At 38.1% G+C, this 22,485-nt stretch overlaps 1 protein-coding gene across 4 annotated transcripts in view; it reads right to left on the reverse strand.

Moving 5' to 3' along the window:
- Nucleotides 1–560: 560 nt before the first annotated feature.
- TBL1X (transducin beta like 1 X-linked) overlaps nucleotides 561–22,485 on the reverse strand; it is a 199,612-nt gene continuing 177,687 nt past the window's right edge. For all 4 annotated transcript variants that reach the window (XM_069875262.1, XM_069875270.1, XM_069875278.1 and 1 more), the window contains 10 exons: nucleotides 20,212–20,353; nucleotides 17,494–17,557; nucleotides 17,293–17,390; nucleotides 15,677–15,737; nucleotides 11,536–11,657; nucleotides 10,029–10,103; nucleotides 8,235–8,362; nucleotides 6,897–7,062; nucleotides 6,023–6,124; nucleotides 561–4,868 (listed from right to left, as the gene is read on the reverse strand). In XM_069875262.1, the coding sequence (XP_069731363.1) occupies nucleotides 4,842–4,868; nucleotides 6,023–6,124; nucleotides 6,897–7,062; nucleotides 8,235–8,362; nucleotides 10,029–10,103; nucleotides 11,536–11,657; nucleotides 15,677–15,737; nucleotides 17,293–17,390; nucleotides 17,494–17,557; nucleotides 20,212–20,353 (985 nt within the window). In that variant the 3' untranslated portion in view covers nucleotides 561–4,841. The remainder of the gene's footprint in view (nucleotides 4,869–6,022; nucleotides 6,125–6,896; nucleotides 7,063–8,234; nucleotides 8,363–10,028; nucleotides 10,104–11,535; nucleotides 11,658–15,676; nucleotides 15,738–17,292; nucleotides 17,391–17,493; nucleotides 17,558–20,211; nucleotides 20,354–22,485) is intronic.

The raw sequence follows: 22,485 nt of genomic DNA on the forward strand, positions 1-22,485 counted from the left end.
CCTTCCCACCTCTGGGATGGTTGGGTCCCGTTTGAGATCTGCCTAAGGTGCTTGGTGCCCCATATAAACATGTAAATAACCTTATTGCGAGTATATCTGCTGTCACATTATGGATGTTTGCTTCACTAGTATTAAGCTTGATGTAAGCTGTAATATTATAGATACCTCCTTGTCGCTATTATCGGATGCTGCTCTGATTGTTGCTATAATTGATCATTGCTATGGTATTGATTATTTCTACACTGTTACTTGCTGAAAATAACTTGTAATAGCTTGAGAGACATGTGTATTCACTTTCTTAATCATAGGTACACTTGGTAGTGGTGATTTGTGTGGGATTTGTGGCAACCCATTATAAAAAAATAGAAATTTAGAGAAAAAGCTTCCATGCCCTTGTGTATTACAAAATCCATGAACCCGTAGTCTTGATATGTATAAACCCATGGGCCGGGCAATCTGTTAGGTCATGACACCACATTACAGGTTAAGACACCCAACCCCAGTTCTAAAATGCAGGATTCAAAAGAACCAGAGAAGAATAAGGAACAACACGCACAGAATTCTCTAATATCAAAATATAGCAATTTATTCAAGACACTGAATATGATCTGTTGATTCTCTCCTTAAAACAAATGAGCTACAATACACAAGGTGAATTTGAAGGAAGTGTGGGTGGGGGAGAAACAAAATAAGGATTGATGATGTTTCAACAGAACCTGGGAAATGTGGAAATGAGAACCAAGTCTGGCTGCAAGTCTGACACAGACAATAAAAACTGCAGAAGCCAGAATTCAGAATTTCAGTGAGTGGCTGAAAGAACATTTCTGCAAATTGACCAAGAACCACATCTTTTAAAAAGGCAAAAAGAGGAAAAAAAAGGAGGAAAAATTAAAAAGGGGAAAAAGAAAAAAGAAACCCCAAAACAAAGCAGACCCTTACATTTGACAAAGTGCACTTCACTTGGCTCTAAAATTAGCTATTTTTTCTTTTTTTTTCTTTTTTTTTAAAACAAATTAAAAGGAAATTTCTAAGATGTAGCATGGGGTTAATGTGTATATAACCCTGTAAGTCAGGCCCTTCAGTGCCCCACAAGGGACCCAGTGTTTTCTACATAAAAGATTCAGTATCCTTCTAACACACAGAGCTGAGTGGTTTATCAGAAACTGTCTTTTTTCACTTCAAGGCCAGTTCCAGACAGCCAGCAATGAAAAAAACCCAGTAAGACTCGCGATGGTTTCACAGTCCTATTTAGTCACTTAGGTTTTTTGATTTCTCTTCTGTTACAAAAAACTATAAACAAAATTATCAAAAAAAATTGTATGAGAAAAAACGATGACGTCCATTGGCCGGGTGCTTCACGCGGTTCTGTTCCGGGGGGGTGCAGAAGGGCACTGCTAGCCAGGGGATGCTGCCGCAGCAGTGGAGGAAAGTGAGAGCTCCCACAAGGGTAGCTCTGCAAGCGTAGACTTAAGATGTCCACATTGAACTAGATCCTGGAAAAGACTCTCTCCCCATTGCCCATCTCCTAAAGAAAGCAGACCACTAGGATTAGCCTTTGCAACTCCATCTTCTGGCTTCCTTAATAGCTGGAAACTATATTCAGCTTTTTCCTGAAAACTCTCTAGTGCCATATTTTTGAGGATCTTCTAGGCTTTGGGATCTTGGGGAGGGAAAGAAAAGTAAATTTTCTTAGTTTTTCACGTATGCTGCTTTCAAATCCATCAGTGTCTTCAGAAAACTCTCCATAGAGCAGCCTCTCTCACACAGAGGCTTTGTAAATCAACTGATTTTTAATTTTTTTTCCTCTTGGCTGCTTACCTCCAGGTAGGCAGGCAGATGGAAGGCAATAGCCTGACAATTTAAAAAAAAGGAAAAAGAAACAAGCATCATAGACACTGCCAAGGTGTCTACAGTAGCCATCCTGGAAACAACTACAAAACACGGGCTGTGTAGCTAGCCAGCCATGTGGCATCGCTGAACTCACATTGAGCAACCTCATCCCTCTGAATCCTAAAGTCTGGCTTATTCAGACATTACTTGATGGACAAAGGCAAGGCCAAGGCCCCATCTGCACTGCCCTCCACTGCCTGCAGACCAGGAGCTTCTGCGTGTTACTCTCAGAAATACCACCCAAAAGCAGCTTAACAAGTTAACCGTGTACATGTGATGACTGTAATCAAATCATCAACACAACCGTGCTTTATAAAACCACATTAAAGCTTTGTATTCAAATTCAAGTCTGTCTGTGAACAAGTACTCTTTTTGTTCAAGTAGTGACTTTAAATTAGTAGGTGCATGTGGTTATTATAAAACCATGCAAAACAGCCCATGCTCTTGGAGCAGAAAATTTAAACCAACACATGAATGTATTTAACACCAAAAATAATCCTTGATACCTGCCAGGGTCCAATTCCTTGATATAAAATATAAACAGGCCTAACTATCATTAATGACCAACATTTTTATTCACTTCAGGACTGAGTCTCCCTTTTAGCAGTTACTCCTTTTCATTTTCTTTTCTTTCCAAATGTGTAGCCTTAAGAAACATGGCTGAAGATGGAAGTGGTTTATTCTACCAGAATGACTAAGATACAGTACAGATGCAAGTGTAAAGAGAGGGAAACACTGGAGAAAAAATGAAGTATGGATTCCACAATGTCATGTTGATGCTGTGATGCTTGCTGGGTCTTGCAATAGGGCTCTGGGTTTGGTTTTACTCAGATCGAATCATCACTTCAGCAGCTGTGGTCAAATCAAAGGGAAGATCTTGTATTACAGAAATAGCGATTCTGGGTGGGAAGGGACTACTGGATGTTATGGGGGTTCTCTGCTTGTTTGGTTTTCTCTCTTCTACAAATCCTAGCCTAGCATCTGGGCTAGAGAGGACACTTGCTTGAGGATTTGCCTAAATAATGGCTTGCTACTACTCCGAGGTTGCCTTATAGCACTTCCAGTAAACTGTGCTTATGCACCCTTCTTCGTTTGCCCCATTTGCTCTTAGAGTAACGTAGTCTTCAACGTAGGCACCCCTGTAGATGTCTAGCTTGCAGTAAGGAAATCTTGTCTGAAGTGGATAGGTGGTGCTTTGTAGATTTTATCGTCATTCCGATCATTTCACCCACCCTAACTTTATAGGGATATACATGTTGAGATATAATTTATATATCCTTTATCAAGTCCTCAAGTAATTGAGAGTTCAGCGTTGTCTTCTGAGCACCGCGCCGAGGACACCCTCAAGGCTAAACGTCTCTGGACGAGTGCAGATCCAAAGTTTTCCTTGTAGCGTGCGCAGTGAGGGTGACAGCAGCACCACATGTCGCCCAGTGCAATGGAAGAGGCTGCTTCTAGGTGGGTGCTGACCATGGATGGACAGAAGCTTGGTAAGAGTCCATTCTTCAACAATGAGAGATGCAGTCAATGGTGGAGGAGAGCACTGCTCAGCAAGGCCGGGGTAGTCAAACCCCTGTTCTGTATGAAACTCAAACTACTGCTAAAGGAAAGGAGATACACAAGCGCTTTCCCCTGGTTACCAAGGATAAATGAAAATACGGACTCAAGAAAATGAATGCTATATTTATAGTCTCAGAATTACGAATCCCTTTTAATAAGTGTACATCATCAAACAGCCACAAAAATGAAATGAGGCTATATAAATGCCTGGCTGCTGGAAGAGGACTCTTAGGAAATGACTGGCATTTATTGTATCAAATGGCATTTTTTTCTTACAGCACTTTCTGAGAGAGAAGGAAAAAGGATACTGCACCTTTCACGTTCCTTGGACTCTGTCATTCTTTCTGCTTGAATTACACAACTGGTCTACGTTTGGTGGCCATTTTAGGCTTTGAAAACTGTTTAACATAAAAAATATTTTTTTTTCCAAAAATACACTGGGTTCTTTCTGTTAAAAGTCATCTTTCTCCTGTAAAAATCTTCCCCAGCACTGCATTCTTATATAAAGCACTTATTACACAATTTGCTCAAAGTGCCCTTGAGACGCTAAGATCTGAAGCATGGAGGATTTTTTTTTTTTTTCTTCTAAACGGAGAGAAAGAAAGGAAAAGGAAGAGAGGGAAGAGAGGAGAAGCAGTCTGTCAAAAATTTTCATTGTCATGTCCACCTGGCTGCATCTACTATGGGCATACAAGGGAAAAAAAAAACAAAAAAGGGCAAGAAATAAGAGGAGAAAAAAAACGAAGGCGAAGTTGGGAGTGGAAGGGAGAAATAAAAGGAAAACAAAAGTTTCATCCTAAGCCTGGGATCCTCCAGGCTGTAATATTCCAGCTGATAGAAAAACCACTGAACAAAAAAAGTAGTCTAGAAAATAGAAAGTGTTGTGATTACAAAGTTGAGCATTTTATCAGTACAAACTGGTCTTTTGAACGTCCTTTGGGAGAGCAACTGTAGTGTCCAAATTGGAAGGAAAAAATACAACACCGCATGGAGGAGGATTTTTTTTCCCTTTTGGTTTATCACAGCATTTCTCTTTTTTTAATTAATTTTTTTTGGCACAGCTTTTTTTTTTTTTTCCTAGCCATCAGAGCAAGTTCTCAGATGCAAACCAAACAGTGCAATGCCTAGTTGGTGGCTTCATGCTTCCAAGGCTGAATGTTCCAGGTGGAAACCATTCCCTCCCCCTCTGAAGTGACTGCGTTTTTACTCCTCGATGAAGTTTACGGACAAAATACTAGACACCTGTGGCCAGGGAGAGTTGGTTTCACGGTACACTCTAACTTTGTTCAAGTTCGTACAGTTCTGGAGCTGTTAAGAATAGTTTTGAAGAGTGCTTCTCCCCACACATTCACTGCTGGTCCATTTGAAATTTCTTCCAAAACATTTCACTTTTACTTCCGCAGATCTAGAACACAAACCTGGAGAGAAAAGACTCAGCATTAAGAACCATTTCTGAAGGTGATGGGCAATTCCTGTTCCTATAGAGCTCCGTCCACAGGCTGATCAGCCAGCTGGATGTTACGCTGGCCAGCTTCAAGTCAGCCTGTCTCAAGCCTGTCACATGGCCACAAACAAGGGAACAAACCATCATGGGAGAAAACCCAAGTGAAAACCATCATTTAACATTTAGCTGGGCTTTTACTGGTTTACAAACAAACATTTTGGTGGCACATCCCACATCAGACTATGGGCTCCATTTGCTTGCCTGAATCCTGTGCCCATTTCCCTTTTCTGAACTACATCCAGAGAAGCTGCTCAGGCCTGGCAGGCAAGACATGGCTCTTGGAGAGGACTCGTGCCCACTTGGAGCAGCTGCTGGAAGCCGGGCATGGTGCCATCTCAAATGGCACAACTACCAAGCTCAAGCAACTGAATCATGTTGTAGGTGTACCCATTGGTGGAACCTGCTGAATAACACTGCTCTGGAGTAGTTACACCTGCAGCCAGGTAGAAGAGCTTCTTTAAAAAGCCGCAGCATGTGTTATAACATCTGTGTCTCCTTCACCAGCTGATCAAGATACAACTGAATCTTTTTCTAAGTAACACTAACAGCAAAGGCAGCAATGAATAATCAGTATCTCTACAGCAATATTTCTCCTTTACCACGTGATGAAATCCTTGGGCATCATTCTGAAAACTTCTTTCTTTACATACTGTTCAAGGGTAAATATCTGTGGGTTAAAAGTCGCAAAATCCCAGGACAACTCTTTAACAGAGTTGATAGCTGTGATCTGACCTTCATTAAAAATTGACAGATGAGGTAAATAATGATAGAAACAACACTGCTGTTGTTCTTATCAAACATGTATTTTAAAGTAATTTCTATCTCTGGTGATATTCAGCTATTTCACAAGCAGTCTTAATTTCCATTAGGAACACTGCCTCCTACTATTCAAACCTTCCAAACCAGTAGTGCTTTTACCATACTCCACAGAACCACTTATTTCTCACTCCTTGAGCCGTTTATCTTTTGGCTTTGTCCAGAGAAGGCAGTATGGCATGTATGGCTTTTGTTGACACTTTCCAGACAGGTAATCTCTGCCCAGAATTTAGAACGTGTAAAGCTTCTTACCGATCCGTCTGATGCGCTTGCTCCCACTTTGTCTCCTCTAGCATTCCAGCAGACTTCAAAGATGCCCCCAGTGCCTCGGTAGCTATGTACTAGAGTTCCACTCTACAAAGCAAAACAGCATGCAAACATTTGATACGAAGTTCCCCTTCTTTTTTTCTGTTGCGTGGCACTACATTAAAAAGAAGAGAGTGGTGGCAAGGGGAGGGCTATTTACATCACTCAGCTATGCTGAGGTAAGGAAATTGGTCTTTGATAATGAAGAGTAACAGGCTCCTCCAGAAAGCAATCCAAGTAGGACTCTCAGACATCTGGTTTTGTCAACTTTATAACAGCAAAGGCTCGAGGTGAGTTAGGCGGAGGTGGTATTTTCTACAGTTTGTTGTTAATTCAGGCTGTAAAGAATGTTAATTCAGGCATCCAAATCTATGCAACTATGATGCCCCACCTTTTTCCAGAATATCCCCAGTTCCCAGCCTGTATACCCTTTGTATTTATCACCTCTTCATCACTAAATATAAGCCAGGTACATCAGACTCATAACCGAACTCAGCTTGTTACTAAATCAAAGTATCGCTTATTTCTAAGAATAAATCCACACCTTTGCTTCACAATGCTGACGGCACAATGCGATGTACCTATTTTCATGCATACATTTTTTTAGCATATAATGAAGCCTGAACAGAAATGTTCTGGACAGTCGCCCCACTTCACCTGAGTGACTCAACCGTTTTGCTAGGATTTATATCAGCCAATACAATCAGGTTCACCTTGGCTGGCAGGTTAGACACTGGAGAGGTACATATAGTTTCCATTTAAGCTTTGCTATTAATGTATCATCTAAACAAGATGTGCTTCACGTGAAGTAAAACAGTACCTGAGTATTCCATATATGGACACATTTATCAAAGGACCCGCTGGCTAGATATTTTCCATCAGGACTAAAAGCTACACTGTAGACAGGCTCTTGATGTTTTGTTAACGTATGGATGCAGACTCCTCGGTCAACGTCCCACAGCCGAACAGTGGAATCAAATGAAGCACTGTAAGAAGCATTCAAACACAAGCATGTCTTAATCTGGGTGTTAATCAACTTGTCATTTGATACTGTAAATGTTTTAAGAAAATAATACCTTTTTTTTTTCCTTAGCCAAGCAAGAAAGAATGTTTCAAACAGAAAAGCTAATATTCACTACAGCCTTTATGGTTTTTATGACAAGAACTATACAGACCTGAAATCTTGTATGAGGGGCCCTTAAAGTTTATCTAGATGTGCTGTATACAGGATCGGATCAACAGCCTTAGGAAGACCAAGGTCACTCCTTCTGAGATTCTACCTGCTATTATTAAGGAAGGTCAAATATATGTTGCCACCAATAGGATCCTCGTTCTAGAGAGATCTTATTCCTAATGGATTTGCACTATTTAATGAGTTAGCATTCTGTTATACTCTAGAACTCTGGTTGTTTTCACTTTGTTTCAGTGCTGGTTTTTGCTACACTCCATCAAAATCCCGAACTGTGGACTTAGAGAAAGGCAAAGGAAATGATTAGTATTAAAAATGATATTAAAGGAACAGCTGTAAGACAGTGAAATTCTTCCCTGTCCACTGGCAGACTAAGGAGTAAAATAAATAAAACACCTTCAATACAACTTCTCCCCAAATTACATACACTGTGAACTGATTTGGTAATACCATGGTTCTACCATCAAATGGCATTCTAAAAGTCAAAATATTTTCTAAACTCGAAGAAGAATTTGGAACAGATTTTGAAGTGGAATTTTAAAGATAATCCAAACTTTTCTCTGTTAGTTAACAAGTCAATAAAAACTGTCAATATCTGCCCAGGTGAGCTCCATGACCCTTGTCAGAACACATTCCAGCTGGCTGAATGGGCTCCTATCTGCCTCATTAAGTGCTTTCATTCATAACAACCAGATGCCAGATGTGAAGGTACAATGCCAAATTTACAACCCTTTTATCAAGGCAGCCGAAGAAAAGTTAAACATCGCATGACTCAGTTTTTCTTCTTTTTCTTCTTCCTTTTTAAAGCATAATTCTTTTTCCTTTGTATCCACCCCCCTAATTCACAAACACAGGTACTTTTTAGTGGAATTGTTTGCAGGAAGACTGATGGCAAGGCGGCAGTAGTGTTGCATGTCAGAAATATGATCCTTCTTCTTGGTAGGCAACAGAAAGAAGTTTATTTTTTACCTTGCTAACATGATGTTGGAATTTGGGTTGCTGGTGCCTGGTCCTGTAGGACTCCATTTGATAGTATAAATCTCTTTGCTGTGAGCCTGAAGATCATGTACACAGGTATCTTGCTTCATACTCCAAATCTAAAAGTAATTATGAAGGGGGAAAAAGGCAATGTTACTAATCTCTTCCCAGACGAATTATTTCAATTCTATGTTATTCTTACCATTTCTTTATTTAAGATCTTGACGCACGTGTATACACATAAACACAAAAATTGATAAATGCAGCAGTTTTGACAAGTTAGAATGAACTCATTAGAGGAAAGAGCTACACATTTAAAAGCGTTTATTCAACAGGTAAGAAGAACTAAGTAGTTGCTGTACTGCTCGTAGCCTGTAACTGTATTTTCATACAGAAGATTAAGTCATTCCACTTAGAAAAGTTTAATTTTAAGTCACACATTGCAACAACAGTCATTTTAAAGAGTGTAAAGAATGCTTCAATAACTACTAAGAACCTAGTAATTTTCTCTTATGCTAGTAAAATTTTCCTTTTCCTCCTGAACTCTGTTTTCCTGATGTTTTTAACAGTACAGATGACGGAAGACGATCAGCTATTTATGCAGTGTTACATGGCCAAATACTTAAAGGTGAGATAAAGAATATGCTCAACAGAGATGACAGGCACATCTTTCCTTCAGCTGTGAACACAAGATGAAGGTAATTCACAGTGGGGAAAGTAACTCAAATTAGTCAATGAGGTTCAGAGAGATACCAAAAATGATTTAACTCACTTGTTATAAGCCTGCACTGTGAGGGAATTAATGCGCTCTTCCGCTGAATTTTCATCAGCATAACCAAGTCTGCTTTTGGAAATGTTATACGAAGTTTAGCCATGTTCTACGACTAACAGGAGACATGTTCCAAAATGTTGTAGAACAATATCAAAACTCAAAAAAAAAAAAAAAAGACAAGAAAAAGAAGCCAGAGGGGACTGATTTCCAAAGGAAACAAAGGAAAACAATAATTGCCTGAAGAGGATTTGCAGTCTCCATCACTGAAGGATTTTTAAAACTGGTGAGGCCAGAGACAGCAAACCAACAGCTCTGGTGCCAAATCCAGTGGTCAGAAATTTGAACTGGTAATAGCCTAGGCTAGCAATGGCCTAGGGGAGCTGGTGAAGCAGCCCATGCTGTCTGCAAGCCAGAATCCAGATTCATTCCATCTCACTCCAGGCACCTAGCAGAGGCATGTACATCAGCAGCATAGCTGCCTCAGGCTTCTCATACAGTGAATGGATAAGATAAACTTCTTCAGAGGGCAGATTTTTGGGGGGCTCTAAATATATATGTCATGTCCTATTGCTTTGTCCAAGGCTACTTGAAAAATAATCAAACACCTCCACTAAAATTCTTTTCAGAAATAAAAGTGTCCAAAGGGAAAATCCTTTATTTTTATATTCTTTTTGAAGGGTAACCAATAGACTACTTCTTAGCATAGGGATTGTGCCTCTGCTGACAGGCAAGGAGGTAAACATATGTGTATATTTAAACTATGACTGTTCTGTGACAGTGATGTATCAGTCACTTAACAGTTATTTGAAAAGGCTGTCACAGTTTTCCTGGTGGCTATTTCTCCGTTTTCAGTTTTCCACATTGACTATAAGAAATAGGGAAAAAATTAAAAAACCCCAAAAACCTAATTCAGAGTTTTATGTGCTACAGTGCCAGCATTCTGGAGAGGATTAAAAAATAAACATAAATTTTTGTCTTTAGTTTTTGAACCAGAGGAATAGAAATTATATTACCTTTAATGTCATATCATCGGAGCAAGATGCTAGTAGCATGCCAGATGGGTCCCATTTGATTGCATTAACCTCGTTCTGAAATAAAGAGTGACTTTATTAAGTAATATTACCTGCATTGTACTAGGCACGCAGCAGAGGGCACTCAAGGTTTACTCATGCAAAAAGCCCAAACACAAATTACAGCCCTGGTTGCCTTATGGGTGAACAAAAGCAGTGCTGCTTCCATAATGTGCTATTTAAGTGCAATTGAGGAACAGTAACCATCTTGTTTGTGAACAATACAAACAATCAGTCTTCTAATACATCGCGTGTCACAGTCTCCCGTACCATGTCGTCATAGAGGATATAAATAAACCCTCAAACCAGATAGATCGATGATAATGCAGTAACTTCTTTTTAAAACTGAGATATCTCCTAGGTAAATATTCTGTAGACCCCGGTGATACAAATTTTCAATAGGAAATACTAGTGGGGTGCAAAGTATTGGGGGGTTTATTACTCTTAGTATTGCAGCTCTATAACAGTGCTGGTCTCTCTGAACAAGAGGTGTATGAGCAAAGGAAATCCAGCACAGAATATTGAATAGTTTACAATGCCTTCACTACCAATCTTTCTAGCACTTTGTAATAAACTAAGCCTAGTGTATCTCGTTGGTAATAAATATGTTTCCTGTGCTTTTGTTGGGGTAATACATACAGGGGGAAAAAGCATTTCATAAAGAGGGAAAGATTGTTTTGTAAAAACATAAATTGGCTAAGGGTCTTAACGAAAATTCTGGAAAATAGTTAGACTTTATCAATTTTACATGTTTCAGTCATAATTTAAAGGAACAGTACAGATATTCTAAGTAAAAATTTGGATCATGTGCAAGATGGTGCCTTTCATATATTCATAAAAAGCACTGGTCTGTTGGTAGGAATGTACAACCTATTATGAAATCTCGGTTTAACCACAGACTAGCTAAAGGTCTCCAAATACACAATTTTTCCCCAGTGAGGAGGCAGCAAGTTCTGGGAGCTAATATCTAAATTACAGGCCAGTATATGGCAGCAGTTTTCACATGAATGAAAGCTAGAAAAAGTAGCCTTTGTCAGTCATTAAATACCACCAGGAAAAGAGGGGGGAAATACATCTTGAATAGATCTTATTAGATGAAATTGATTCTAAAACTGAACAATGACTGGAGGTAAATTGTTCTCTCTCTCTCCATATTCATAGTTCTCATTTACTAAAGGAAATTAAGACAATGGAAAAAAAATCTTATTTATTAATGTGCCCTTAGTCTGCAGCTCATGCTACAGATAAATAGTCTCACTGTTGAACCTGCAGGTTTTGCCTCCTATGGTGATGTAGAACACTTTAGTCACTCCTGAGGAATATGGTTTTAGGGAAGTAATGGGATGTAACATCTCTGGTGCCAGAATACACCCTGCAAACACATCATTTGCCATCATGGTACCATGCTGCTGTGAATTCCTCAGTAACATTTTGGATTTCTTAAACTTACTGTGTGTCCTTGAAAGGTTTTAACAGGGCGATCACAGCCAAGTCTGCATACATGAATGCACATGTCAGTGCTGCAGGAGGCAAAAGTAGTGTTGTTCTGCCAGTCTACATCCAGAGCAGGAGCTGTGAAGTACAAACAATGGAAGGAAGATCAGGGAACACAGGAAAGAAACAGTTACTTGAACAGTCACCGATCTTGATCAAATGGACTAAAACCGACTTCTTGGCCTGCAATCACCTACAGTGATGATAGGGACGGCCTGAAGGGCACAAAATATGTTTTTCTCTTGCACTGGGTAATCTGGATGCTTTGCAAAGAACTTGGAAGAAAACTAATCCAGAAAAAACATGTATAGTTTCAGCTGGGTTAGAAAAAATGTTCCTGCGAATGCCAGACACAACACAGGGAAGGGAAAAGCAGCAGTTGGCCATCTTCCTTTGCACTGGCTTTATGCAGCCACCAGTACAAACCTATTGTTCTGTGCAGACATGTGGAGTAATAGCACATCAATTTAGTTTAATTTGGTGGGGTGTTCATTTAATACAGAGACACTGATCAAACTGATTTGAAATGAGAGCAAGAGTTTCTGTAGAGTGGCACAAAATAGAAATGAAGTAATGAAACTTTGTACGCAGACAGCATGTGAACATGTAACTGGTGCCTGTGTGCAACACACACACTTTACAAAAAGTGTGGAATAAACCACCAAAGCACCCTTCTACAGCACGTGGTTGCAGATCAAAAGCATGCACAGGAGTAGGAGGGACCTCCTGATATACAGCTTGCTTATGGTTCCATGACTGCCGCTTGGGTTTTTTTTGCTCAGGAGAGAGCTTAGCTGCCCTCCAGAGGATGACATAAGACTTGCTAAAACATGGAAATCTTCATTCTCAGCACACTCCTGTGAGAAGCAAATGTGTCAGAACGAGACCAGCATATAGGAAGCAAAGTCGAATCTCTTTCTGGCAACAATACAATGTGAGTGTAGCATATAAATGAAACCAAGAAATGTCATATTCAAACACCTTCAGAGAAATGCTTCTGTAATACAGAGGAGAAAAGACATTTGTGCTGCCAAGCCTACTGTATTTAAGAATGTTTTTTCCTGTTATAATTTTTATGAACTGCAAAATGAGATTGAATCACGTCACCTTCCAAATCATGAGGTAGCTCTCTAAATGAGAACAGAGGGCTGAAATTCTTCCAAATACAAATAGTTTTTAGAATATTAATGAAAAAGATGAATAATTCTGTGTGACATGTAAGGAATTTCTACATTGTAGAAATATAAAGGAAAATTGAACATGAATGAGGATCAGGAAATAGAAAAGGATTTTGTTTCGCTAACTGCCTGTTTGTCTTTATTTTTATGCTGCAAGCTTCATGTTAATGTTGCAGAGCAAACAAAAAATCTGTCTTCATTAACAGCAATATGCCTTCAGGGCTAATATCTAGCATGATATGTGAGACATGAAAAGGAATCTTCTGAGAGCTACCGGCTCCTAAAGTGATGGATTTGCACTGCAGCATAATTTGAATCATGAAGTGCTGATAATTAATACTGATTCATTTATCGGTGTATTTAACTGTATGTTTAACAGATAAGTAACTATAGAAAATGGTCTGGAAAAAACAACCAGTTGTGGTTTTTGGTGCAAGTAATCAAATTGCCAAAGTGTCTCCAAAAACACGGGATAATAGCCAACTGCATAAATACAATTAGAATGTCACCTAATAAAAGCAGCAACAAACCTGTAAGAAATACAGCTAAAATAAATACCAACAATAAAATGCTACAATAATTATCAGCTAATTTAAGCTTTTTCTAATCAAATTTAAGTGTGATTCAAAATTAGAAGCTCAGAAGTGGAGAGTTAAGTGTCTGCATGGACTGATTCAGAGCACTTAGATGTCTAAAACTGGGTCACAAAAATCCCTCTTACTGTATCACTTAACCAATTTGCTCCTGCATGCACAGACATCAAGCCACATCTATCCGTAAATGTGGAAATTGGATTATTTCACTCCATTTTAAAGAAATAGGCTTTGTGAATACAATTTTGATTAAATGCCCTATGATAACTCAGAATTTTACAAAGAATAGTGAAACCGTAGAAGCTACTTTTCCACATAGTTACATATTTGGACCATAAAACTTTAGTGACATGTGAACATCAGTGATATAGAGGCCTTCAAGACCTAGACAAAGGAGTCTTCCGTATGTATGTTAAAATGATGGTTTTGTCCATATGGCTGTAAATTAAACAAGTTGTTGTAAAGCAGCAGAGAGTAAAAAATTTATGTTATTCCCAGGTCAACTCTCTCTGGACTTCAAAGAAGTATGCAGAGACGTACACGACACAAGTATGTGTTAAAGGAATGGTACTGTCTAGACTAGACTTCGAGTTGTTAAAATGCCACCTTTAATCCTTGTGTAGACAAGGTTTTCAGATTCCAGATAGGGTAAGGAATTTGCTGATAGTTTGTTCAGGTGGGTAAGTGATGCAAGGAGGAAAAGGTAAGGTCTTTATGGCTTTTTATGTGAGGACAATGGCCCCAGATGATTTGACATGGCTTAGTGGATGCACACTTTTGGTTTATCAACAATTTTCTTAATAATGAACTCCTGCACTTCCCTGTGAAATTATATTTGAAGTAACAAAAATAATTAGCTTCTCCACATCACCCCTTCAATTGTGTATTACGTCCGAAGACAAACAGAACAGCGAAAAACATTTTTAAAAAAATGTATTAATGCAGATAGACATTGGCACGCTGCACTGGAAGACACAGTTTTCAACTTGCTAAAGGGGGAATGGAGTGATATGTCCTCAATGCACAGCATTGCTAACACAGCTACACATCAGCGAATGTGATTCTGAAAGGGCAACCTAGTTCTGAATCTGCAACAACTGAGATCAATAGTTAGGGATTTGAAAGCTGAAGAGTTTAATTAACTAGATCACCATATAGCTCAAAGTTTGCTTTTGTGGAATAGTTCTGATAGATAAATAAATGCCACAGTGAGAAAATCTGTCAGTAGGCACTGTCTCCACCAAACTGACAGCTGAATTAATAAGCGAGAAGACGAGTGACAAAAATGCAGAATATGGATCTGCTGTGTGTGTGGACATACTTTTCCTATTCTGTTCAATAACCATTTCAATTGCTACTGCATATTAGTAACATCTGTGAAAATCTGAGCATGCATGAGTTAACGTTTTAAAATGACCAGTAAAATACATGTTTTTAAACTCCAGAAAGTACCTTGTGAAAGCCTGCTGTACTGAAAAAATGATTAGTTACAGTGAGCACACAGGAAGATCAGTGTTCTAGCATCAGAATCTGGAATGTTTTGGTGGTTTTAAACTCAGTTTGACCACATTCCTTAAAAATACTTCACTTTGACAGTTTATACAGTCTGGATGATGAGCTCAAGTCATCATCTAGTAAATCTGATCTGTGAATTTAAGATTATATCAATGATTGCCTACCACTCTAGATTACTTAGTACCGGTGGTATCTCCTGTCTTCTTGAAGCAGATCAGAACTACAAATGACCATCCAAGTAAGGTTTTCATGCAGTGAGATTTTGAAATTCTAGGTTGGCAACTGACTTTTGATAGTCAGAAAAAGCAAATACTGAAGAACTTAAAGTCAAAATTGAAAGCTAAGAAACTCTTGAGGATCTTCATGCTTGCAGTGGTGAACCCAAGGTGCATGAGAGATCCGTCTGCTTCTGTTTCAAGTCAGCTTCATTGCAACAAGAGCAGAAAGAGTGGAAGAGATCCCAGACAACTTCACTGAAAGGACTCTTTGTATATTACCACTTGCTACTACTTAAGCACATTGTTAGCAATAGAATCATTCAGGCAGGTAGACATGGCTGGTGCAGAAATCCTCTCCTAGAATCAGTTTGACTTTCAAAGCTGATTATCTACCACAGAACCTCAACTTTCTGAAAAAAAAAAAAAATCCACAAGCCACAACACACACAATAGTTAAAACACAAAAAAATGGGTTTAAACTTCTCTCTGGCAGATAGGTTTTTCAAAAGGATAAATGACTGTGACAAATTAAAAACTGCATACAAATTTAAAACTGCATTTCATTTTACTAGCAAGAGTTATATGGAAATTACCTGAATGGAAAGGAAACTGCTGTTTAGCTTCTCCTGTGTGAGCATCCCAAATTATTGTTGTCTGTATCCGAATGAAAGAAGACAAAAAAGATTAGTGATTGTTCAGCTCAGAGAAAACAGAGAGCACCCTCATTGAGGAGCAATTCTAAAAGATGGAATGATAGAATTGACTGCAGAGAGCCTTGTGCACTGAACAGCTGAAAAAAACCAGAAATCACTTCCAAATATTACAGAATAATAGTGTATGTGCAGATAGAGAAGTATCACCCCTACAGAGGAAGTAATATAACTACTAAGAATGGGTATATTCTCTTCAAATAATGCTAGATGACAGCACTACACATTTTAAATAAGCATTTTGTTACAGCTACTTCAGTCATCTTCTTCAAAGAAGACTTCTCCCCCTTTTTGAAGATATAAGTTGCATTCTACTCCAAAACTATGTGATACTACATTTCTAAAAATTAAACCACCAAGTGAAATGTTTATCTAGCAGCAGAGTATGTATCACTTCTTGCCGCCATGGTGGGACAGAATGAAGTGTAATTTGCTTACTACAGGTTTAGTCCATACTCACAGCACATGTAAGCAACTCCCCTGTAGGGTGCAATATCACCTTCGGAATGAATTGTTGATTTATTGGGGGTATATGCTTCCAGAAAATAAATTAAGGAGGCCTCATCTTGCTGATAATGGATCATCTAAAGAATCACTGCTGCTATTTCAGACATAACTTTGCCAGAATAATGGAAGTACCATTGGGAGGCAAATGTAGCTGAATAGAATCCAGTAATAAAAGAAATAAAACTAAGTTTTCATTTGCACAAGTATGTGAAAATATAGGGATTCATCTAGCCTACAAATCAGATACACAAGCCTGAATTACTTTCCCTAGACACTCTCTGTTAGTCGATGGAGAAGAGCACTCTCAGCGCATCTCACTGCAACACAGGCCACACAACCCATCACTTCAAAGTGCCGTTTTTCTCTCTGAATTTTATAACGGAAGCCAAGGATGACATACACATCTTATTTTTAGACATCAAAAGTTAGGCAACATGAATGTTGCGTACTTTCCAGTTTCAGTTGTAACGATTTGTGCTCATCATCATCTGTGATGTGTTCATTTTGATCTCTAATATGCACCCAGGTGAAACTACCATGTTTTGCTTGATTGGGAGTTCAGAACTACCATTTTTTTGCATATTTGCATAGGAAGCCGTTTATGGTTTATTCAAATACAAGTGTTTCAATAATTAGATGAGCTAAAAGGTCAAGTATCTTTAAGATAATTTCCTTCCTGGAAATACTTAGTTGATAAAACTATAAAAATAAATAATGGAAACAGTTTTTCCTTAACTGAGAAGCATTTAAGATGCAATTTTTTTTACAGAGAGAGCAAGTGAGATTTTTATTTTTTAGAAAAACATTTTACATAAAAGTAGTACACATTTACACAGCCTCAAAAATGTAATCACCATGCACTAAAACTTATTAACGAAAAGTAAACTCTTCAGGATGCCTGGAGGAGAAGAAAATAATCTTATGGAACACAGCAACACAAGCTCACTGAGTCAGCACATTTATATGTTAGAATAATGTATTTAAAAACTCACTTTATCAACACCAGCACTTAAAATATAATTCCCCTTTTTGTTCCATTTCAGGGCGAATATTGGACCTTTATGTTGACCTAAGGTGCTTGCAAGGTTACCTGGAATAAAGAAAGGCTTAATATTACAATTTGTTTACAATTTAGCCAAATTGTAGTTCACTGCTCTTCAATACTTAAGAACAATAAATGCTGTTTCACTTACCATCTTCTGTCCATATTCTTGCAAAACCATCATATGAGCCTGTAGCCAATAGTGTTCCATCACTCTGTTGGGATACACAGAAATGGCAAAGGTTGATACTAGATGAAACCTGTTTCAATGAACATTTTTCTTTTCTTTTTAAGGTTTGTGCATTGTGATTTATGGGAAATCTGAGTCCACACATTGAGAAAGAATATACTATGATCTAAACTAAACATTATTACTGCAGTCAGCAAAGAGCAAATAAAGCCCTCTAACACACTGTGAAATACTGGGCTAAACCATCAGTGAAGAGTAATTTAATCAAAAGGATTAGAAGAAGAAAATAAGACATAACAAATTCTATGGGATTCTTCCAGACAACAAACAGATACCACTTTTTAGAGATAAAGAGCCTATAAAACATCAACAGATCATCTAAATCCTGACTTAATCCCAGTTTAGTGAAATTTAGGCACCTATACTTCAAAGGAGGACCTAAACACCTAAGCAACTTATATTCATGGTCAAAACCTTGAATGCTATCTACTGCAAAGAAACTGCTTCCTACTTGTCTAAACAGAGACTCCCACACATGCTCAGAGTCACAGGACCATGACAGAAAGCCTGAGAAAAGCTGGATTCATGGGTCCTAATTAGGAGAAAAGAAGCCCAGGAATCATAATCAGCAAATCAGATGTATTCTGCTGGAGGGACCCCTTCACTGAAGGATACCTCTTTTGCAGCCAACAATGCCAGAGTTATAAGGATAGAATGCGAATAATTAAAAAGGAACTTGACTCTGCAATCTAGTCGGACAGGTATTGTTGAAGCCAGGCGTTTAAACACTTCAGCATCTGGACTAGGAGTTAAATATCCCCCATTTATCTCCAGAGGTCCAGAAGTTAGGAGTTAGCTGAAGAGAGCAGCCTAGTCTCCTCCATAATTAACAGCGTCACCCACCTCTGGAGTGCAACTCATAATCTCATTTGCTTTAGGCTCTGTCCAGACCAGCACAAAGTCAGGTGTATTTGTTTCTCTGACTTAGAGGGAGTCTGGATGACTAGTTCAGATGGTTAAATCTAAAAGGGGATGAATCCTACCCTTGGTGCCAAAGGACAAGGTCTTAATATATCATTTAGAAATAACCTTTCTTATAATAACATAAACCACATAAACAATAGAAGAACCAATTTGATATCACCAGTGGAATATGATTAATATCATATTTATAAGTAAATAATAAAAGCAGGTAGTACAATAAATATTATAATAAATATAATAAATAATAAATAAGTAATAAATAAATAAATAAGTATAATAAATAGCAAAATTAGGAAAAAGCATAAAACAATCCTTTAAAACATATGTCCACTTCAACCCTACAAAACCAGTGGGTCAGAGCAGTTGCAGATTTAACTCAAAATGTATAATGATGTAAGGGGGGAAAATATCAAAACCTAAGTCAGTTTCACTGTGATACACACTTAACCTGGACCACTGATGAGAACAAAGGTGATAAAAGAAAAAGAGAAAAGGCAAGAAAGCTCAGGGACTAGATGCACAGTTTATCCAAATTTGCTGGTGGTAATTAATATTCTTTCGAAAATTCAAAGTGAGTTGGAAGCACTTCAAGTGTTGAAATTAGGAATATTTCCTTTTGTTAAGTACTAGCACAATGCAAGTGAAATATCAGTGATTGATGAAGTCTGGAAAGGTAAGGAATTACTGCAGGAAATACTAGAGGATACCCTATATGTTTTGGACAACTTTTCTCATAACAGTTCTGCACCTTTGCATGTTTTCCTCTTTTAATTATTATTTTCCTACTATTCAATTTAGTTTTTCTTGATGATTTTTCTTCTCTGTGATATCTACAAGAAACAAGTGATGAACATTCTTGGGTTTTATCTTTATTTGCTTTGTTAACCTGCTTCTGCTCTCTGTACTACTCATCGACTTCTTTCATTGTGTCAAACATAAAATACATAGGCAAAGTTGATTTGTGCAGTGGCCTTATCTTTTACTTTTGTAAAGCACCTAGCTCACCTGAAGGACAGTAATATTGCAGTAAAGATTAATCGAATGTTGGCCTCTGGTCAGCAACTGAGACTGTATGTAACTGCTGAGAATCCTTTCAGATACTTAATTTTTATCTGTTTTCCAGGACTAATGTGATCACTCTATCTGTACTAAAATTGGCAAGTGATCTCACAATTAATTTAGGTTAGGAAAAGGGGATCAGTCAAGACAGTCCCACTCCAAAGGTGAGTAGGTAAAGAGAAAATGACTACATATGCTTCTACCAAGATAAAGGCAATAATGTGACCATGTTTTGCTATGCACAGCATAACTGAAATGGGAGAGGGTCTTGATAGTCCAGCTTCAGATAAACGGTTTGCTAGTGCTTTTTTATCTCCTTACACACCAAAACAAAGTAAATATGAGATGCAAGTTATTAATCAGGCTTCATTATTACAAAGATTGCTTGTTTAATCTTCATTCTTAAAGTTAGCCATGTTTATTTTTACCCATGCTCCTAAAATAAGGATAGAAATACATCATTATTAAGCTTGCAGATGGCAACAGTCCTGGAAAATTACAGGGGAAAGTTCAGCCTATTACGAGTATTTGAAACAAGAGGTCAGTAGGTTAGGACAGAGCTTCTGGTCACCTCAGTGATATGTAAATTAAATTTAGACAGTTAAAAACCATTCACAGTCTTAGAAGTTAGCTTACATTCCAGTCCAATGAAGTCACATCCTTATTGCTGGGGACATCGTGTCCTCCTTCTCTTATGCAGTGCCTCAAAACCAGTTGAGTGGAACCACTGTTGCTGTTTTCATTGAGATTCCATATTCTGGCTGTTGAGTCTCCGGATCTATAAAAGCAATCATGCAGAGATGAAAACTCCTCTTGGTGTCAACCCAATAAACAATGTAAAAGCCTCTATTTCTGTTTTCATTGAGAGAATATCGCAGCCTTTAAAAAGTATTTTTTCTTTCCAAGCCTTCCTGTGCCACATACTTTTTTCAAAAAAGCTAACACATATTTAAATTATATATATAATCTCAAACCTCCTCATCATTTGCTTTACTCAGAAGTTTTACCTAAAATACATTTATTTGATCTCCACGTTTTGCACTTCATACCTAAAGCTGATATCACCATAACTGGAATAGTCTGGGGGAACTCAGTGTTATAAACATAACACTGTGGAGATCCCAATAAAGACAGAAACACAAAGGCTATGCCCATGTGCCCTCCATAAGAAGTGTGTGCAGTCCCACTAGCTCCTCACTGGGTCCCTGGTGTTTCCCCAGAGCTTCAGTAAGCTCTGACAGGACCTGCAGGGTCACCGCCTGCAGAGGTGGAGAGTGTCTCCTTGGCTGCAGCCTTGGGGGAGGGGGACCTCTAGCATTTCAAGAAATGTTCTGTGGTGCCAGCTCCCTGGTCCTGCCAGGGTTGCTCTGACAGCTGCTGCAGGAGCAGAGGGTGAACTTCAGGCTGTCATCTTGGCTGTGGCCCTCTTATAAGAGACTACTGTTTAGGACAGACCAGAACATAGCTTCTGACAGAAGCTGTTTGCAAAACAGCCTCTTGGCATTATATCAAACCAGAGAATCTGAAAATTAGCAAATCAGAAAGGTAATTTAAATGAATTTTAAAAATTTATCTTAATTTCATTTTTAAAATTCATATCTACATGGTCTTTTGCTATCCGTGGCTTGCCTGCTTAGCTTACGTTCTCCGAAAAAATAGCAAAATTACTCCTGACATAATAGAGAAAGACAGAGACATCATCAGGATTTTAATATATTTTATAAACCAAATATTTTCTAAGGAGATGTTTTTATTGCAGACTGAAACCCGTGATTTTGCCTAGGAAAAGTTGTGAGGTGGAAGTGAAGAGTTTACCATAATCTGCTCATAAATAATGTATTTATTTCCACTTTGCATAAATCTTTCTTCCTAGGAAAAATGTCTCTGAGGTCAGAAATCAATTTGAAATGGGGTTGAAGATGTTACACTTTCTAGTTTATTGGGATTTGTCTCTTGCTCCCCTTCTTTCCTTTTTTTTTAAGCAATCAATAAGAACAACATCCAAAACAATCAAAGTACTCTGGATTCCTTGTTTTGTCCAGTGGATAATTTTAAGTTACATGCAGTAAATAGAATCTTAGTGCAAATTAGGATCTCTTGGTGCAGAATTAGGATTTCTGTTTATTTCCAGGAACTCATACAGTCAAGACAAAATCACATTTTCAATATAGCTGATGTGTTAGCTTTTCCTTTTTTTAAAGGTAATGACTAAAACTTTCCTTTCCTAAACACTAACAAAGAGAAAAAGTCTTTCTTCGAAGACTAAAAACCTGAGATCCATTTTTTGCTTTGAAAAATCATGTTTTACTGAAAAGGAAATCCATCACAACAGAATATTAGATTTTCTACTGGTCTCCTAGTAAAACATTTTAATTATTTATATTAAAAGTATCATGTAAATTTTAAACACGTCACAAATCTTCAAGTGCAAATATTGACCAATCAATCATCCAACTTGATTGATCTCTGTATATTATTTTACCAATAATCTAGACATCGTACACGAACAACAGTTCAACTGTAAAAGTAAAAAACCTCATCGCCTCTATCAGTGGCTCTGAGCTCTGCTGGGTGATGGCACACCTGAATAATGTGCTCCCATCTCCTCTGAACCCTTTCGTGTCAGGCTAAGATGTGACGGCTCACCAGGGCTTTTCCAGCCTAACCACAAGCATTGCTGTACAGCAATTCTTTAAGTTTTGGCACATACCTTTAATGTTAATGATCAAGAAATAATTTGAATCAGGATAATTTTTGCCGCCATACTGACCTGTGACTGTAATATAACCCCCCATTTCTTCAGAGTTCTGGAAAACTGAACAACAATTTTGCACATGTTGGCTAAAAAAATTAATGAAATTAATCAGGAGGCTCAGAAGTTAAGAAACATTTTTAGTTGTGATAATTTAC

The sequence above is a fragment of the Phaenicophaeus curvirostris genome, chromosome 1 (assembly GCF_032191515.1).
Source record: "Phaenicophaeus curvirostris isolate KB17595 chromosome 1, BPBGC_Pcur_1.0, whole genome shotgun sequence".
NCBI lineage: Eukaryota > Metazoa > Chordata > Aves > Cuculiformes > Cuculidae > Phaenicophaeus > Phaenicophaeus curvirostris.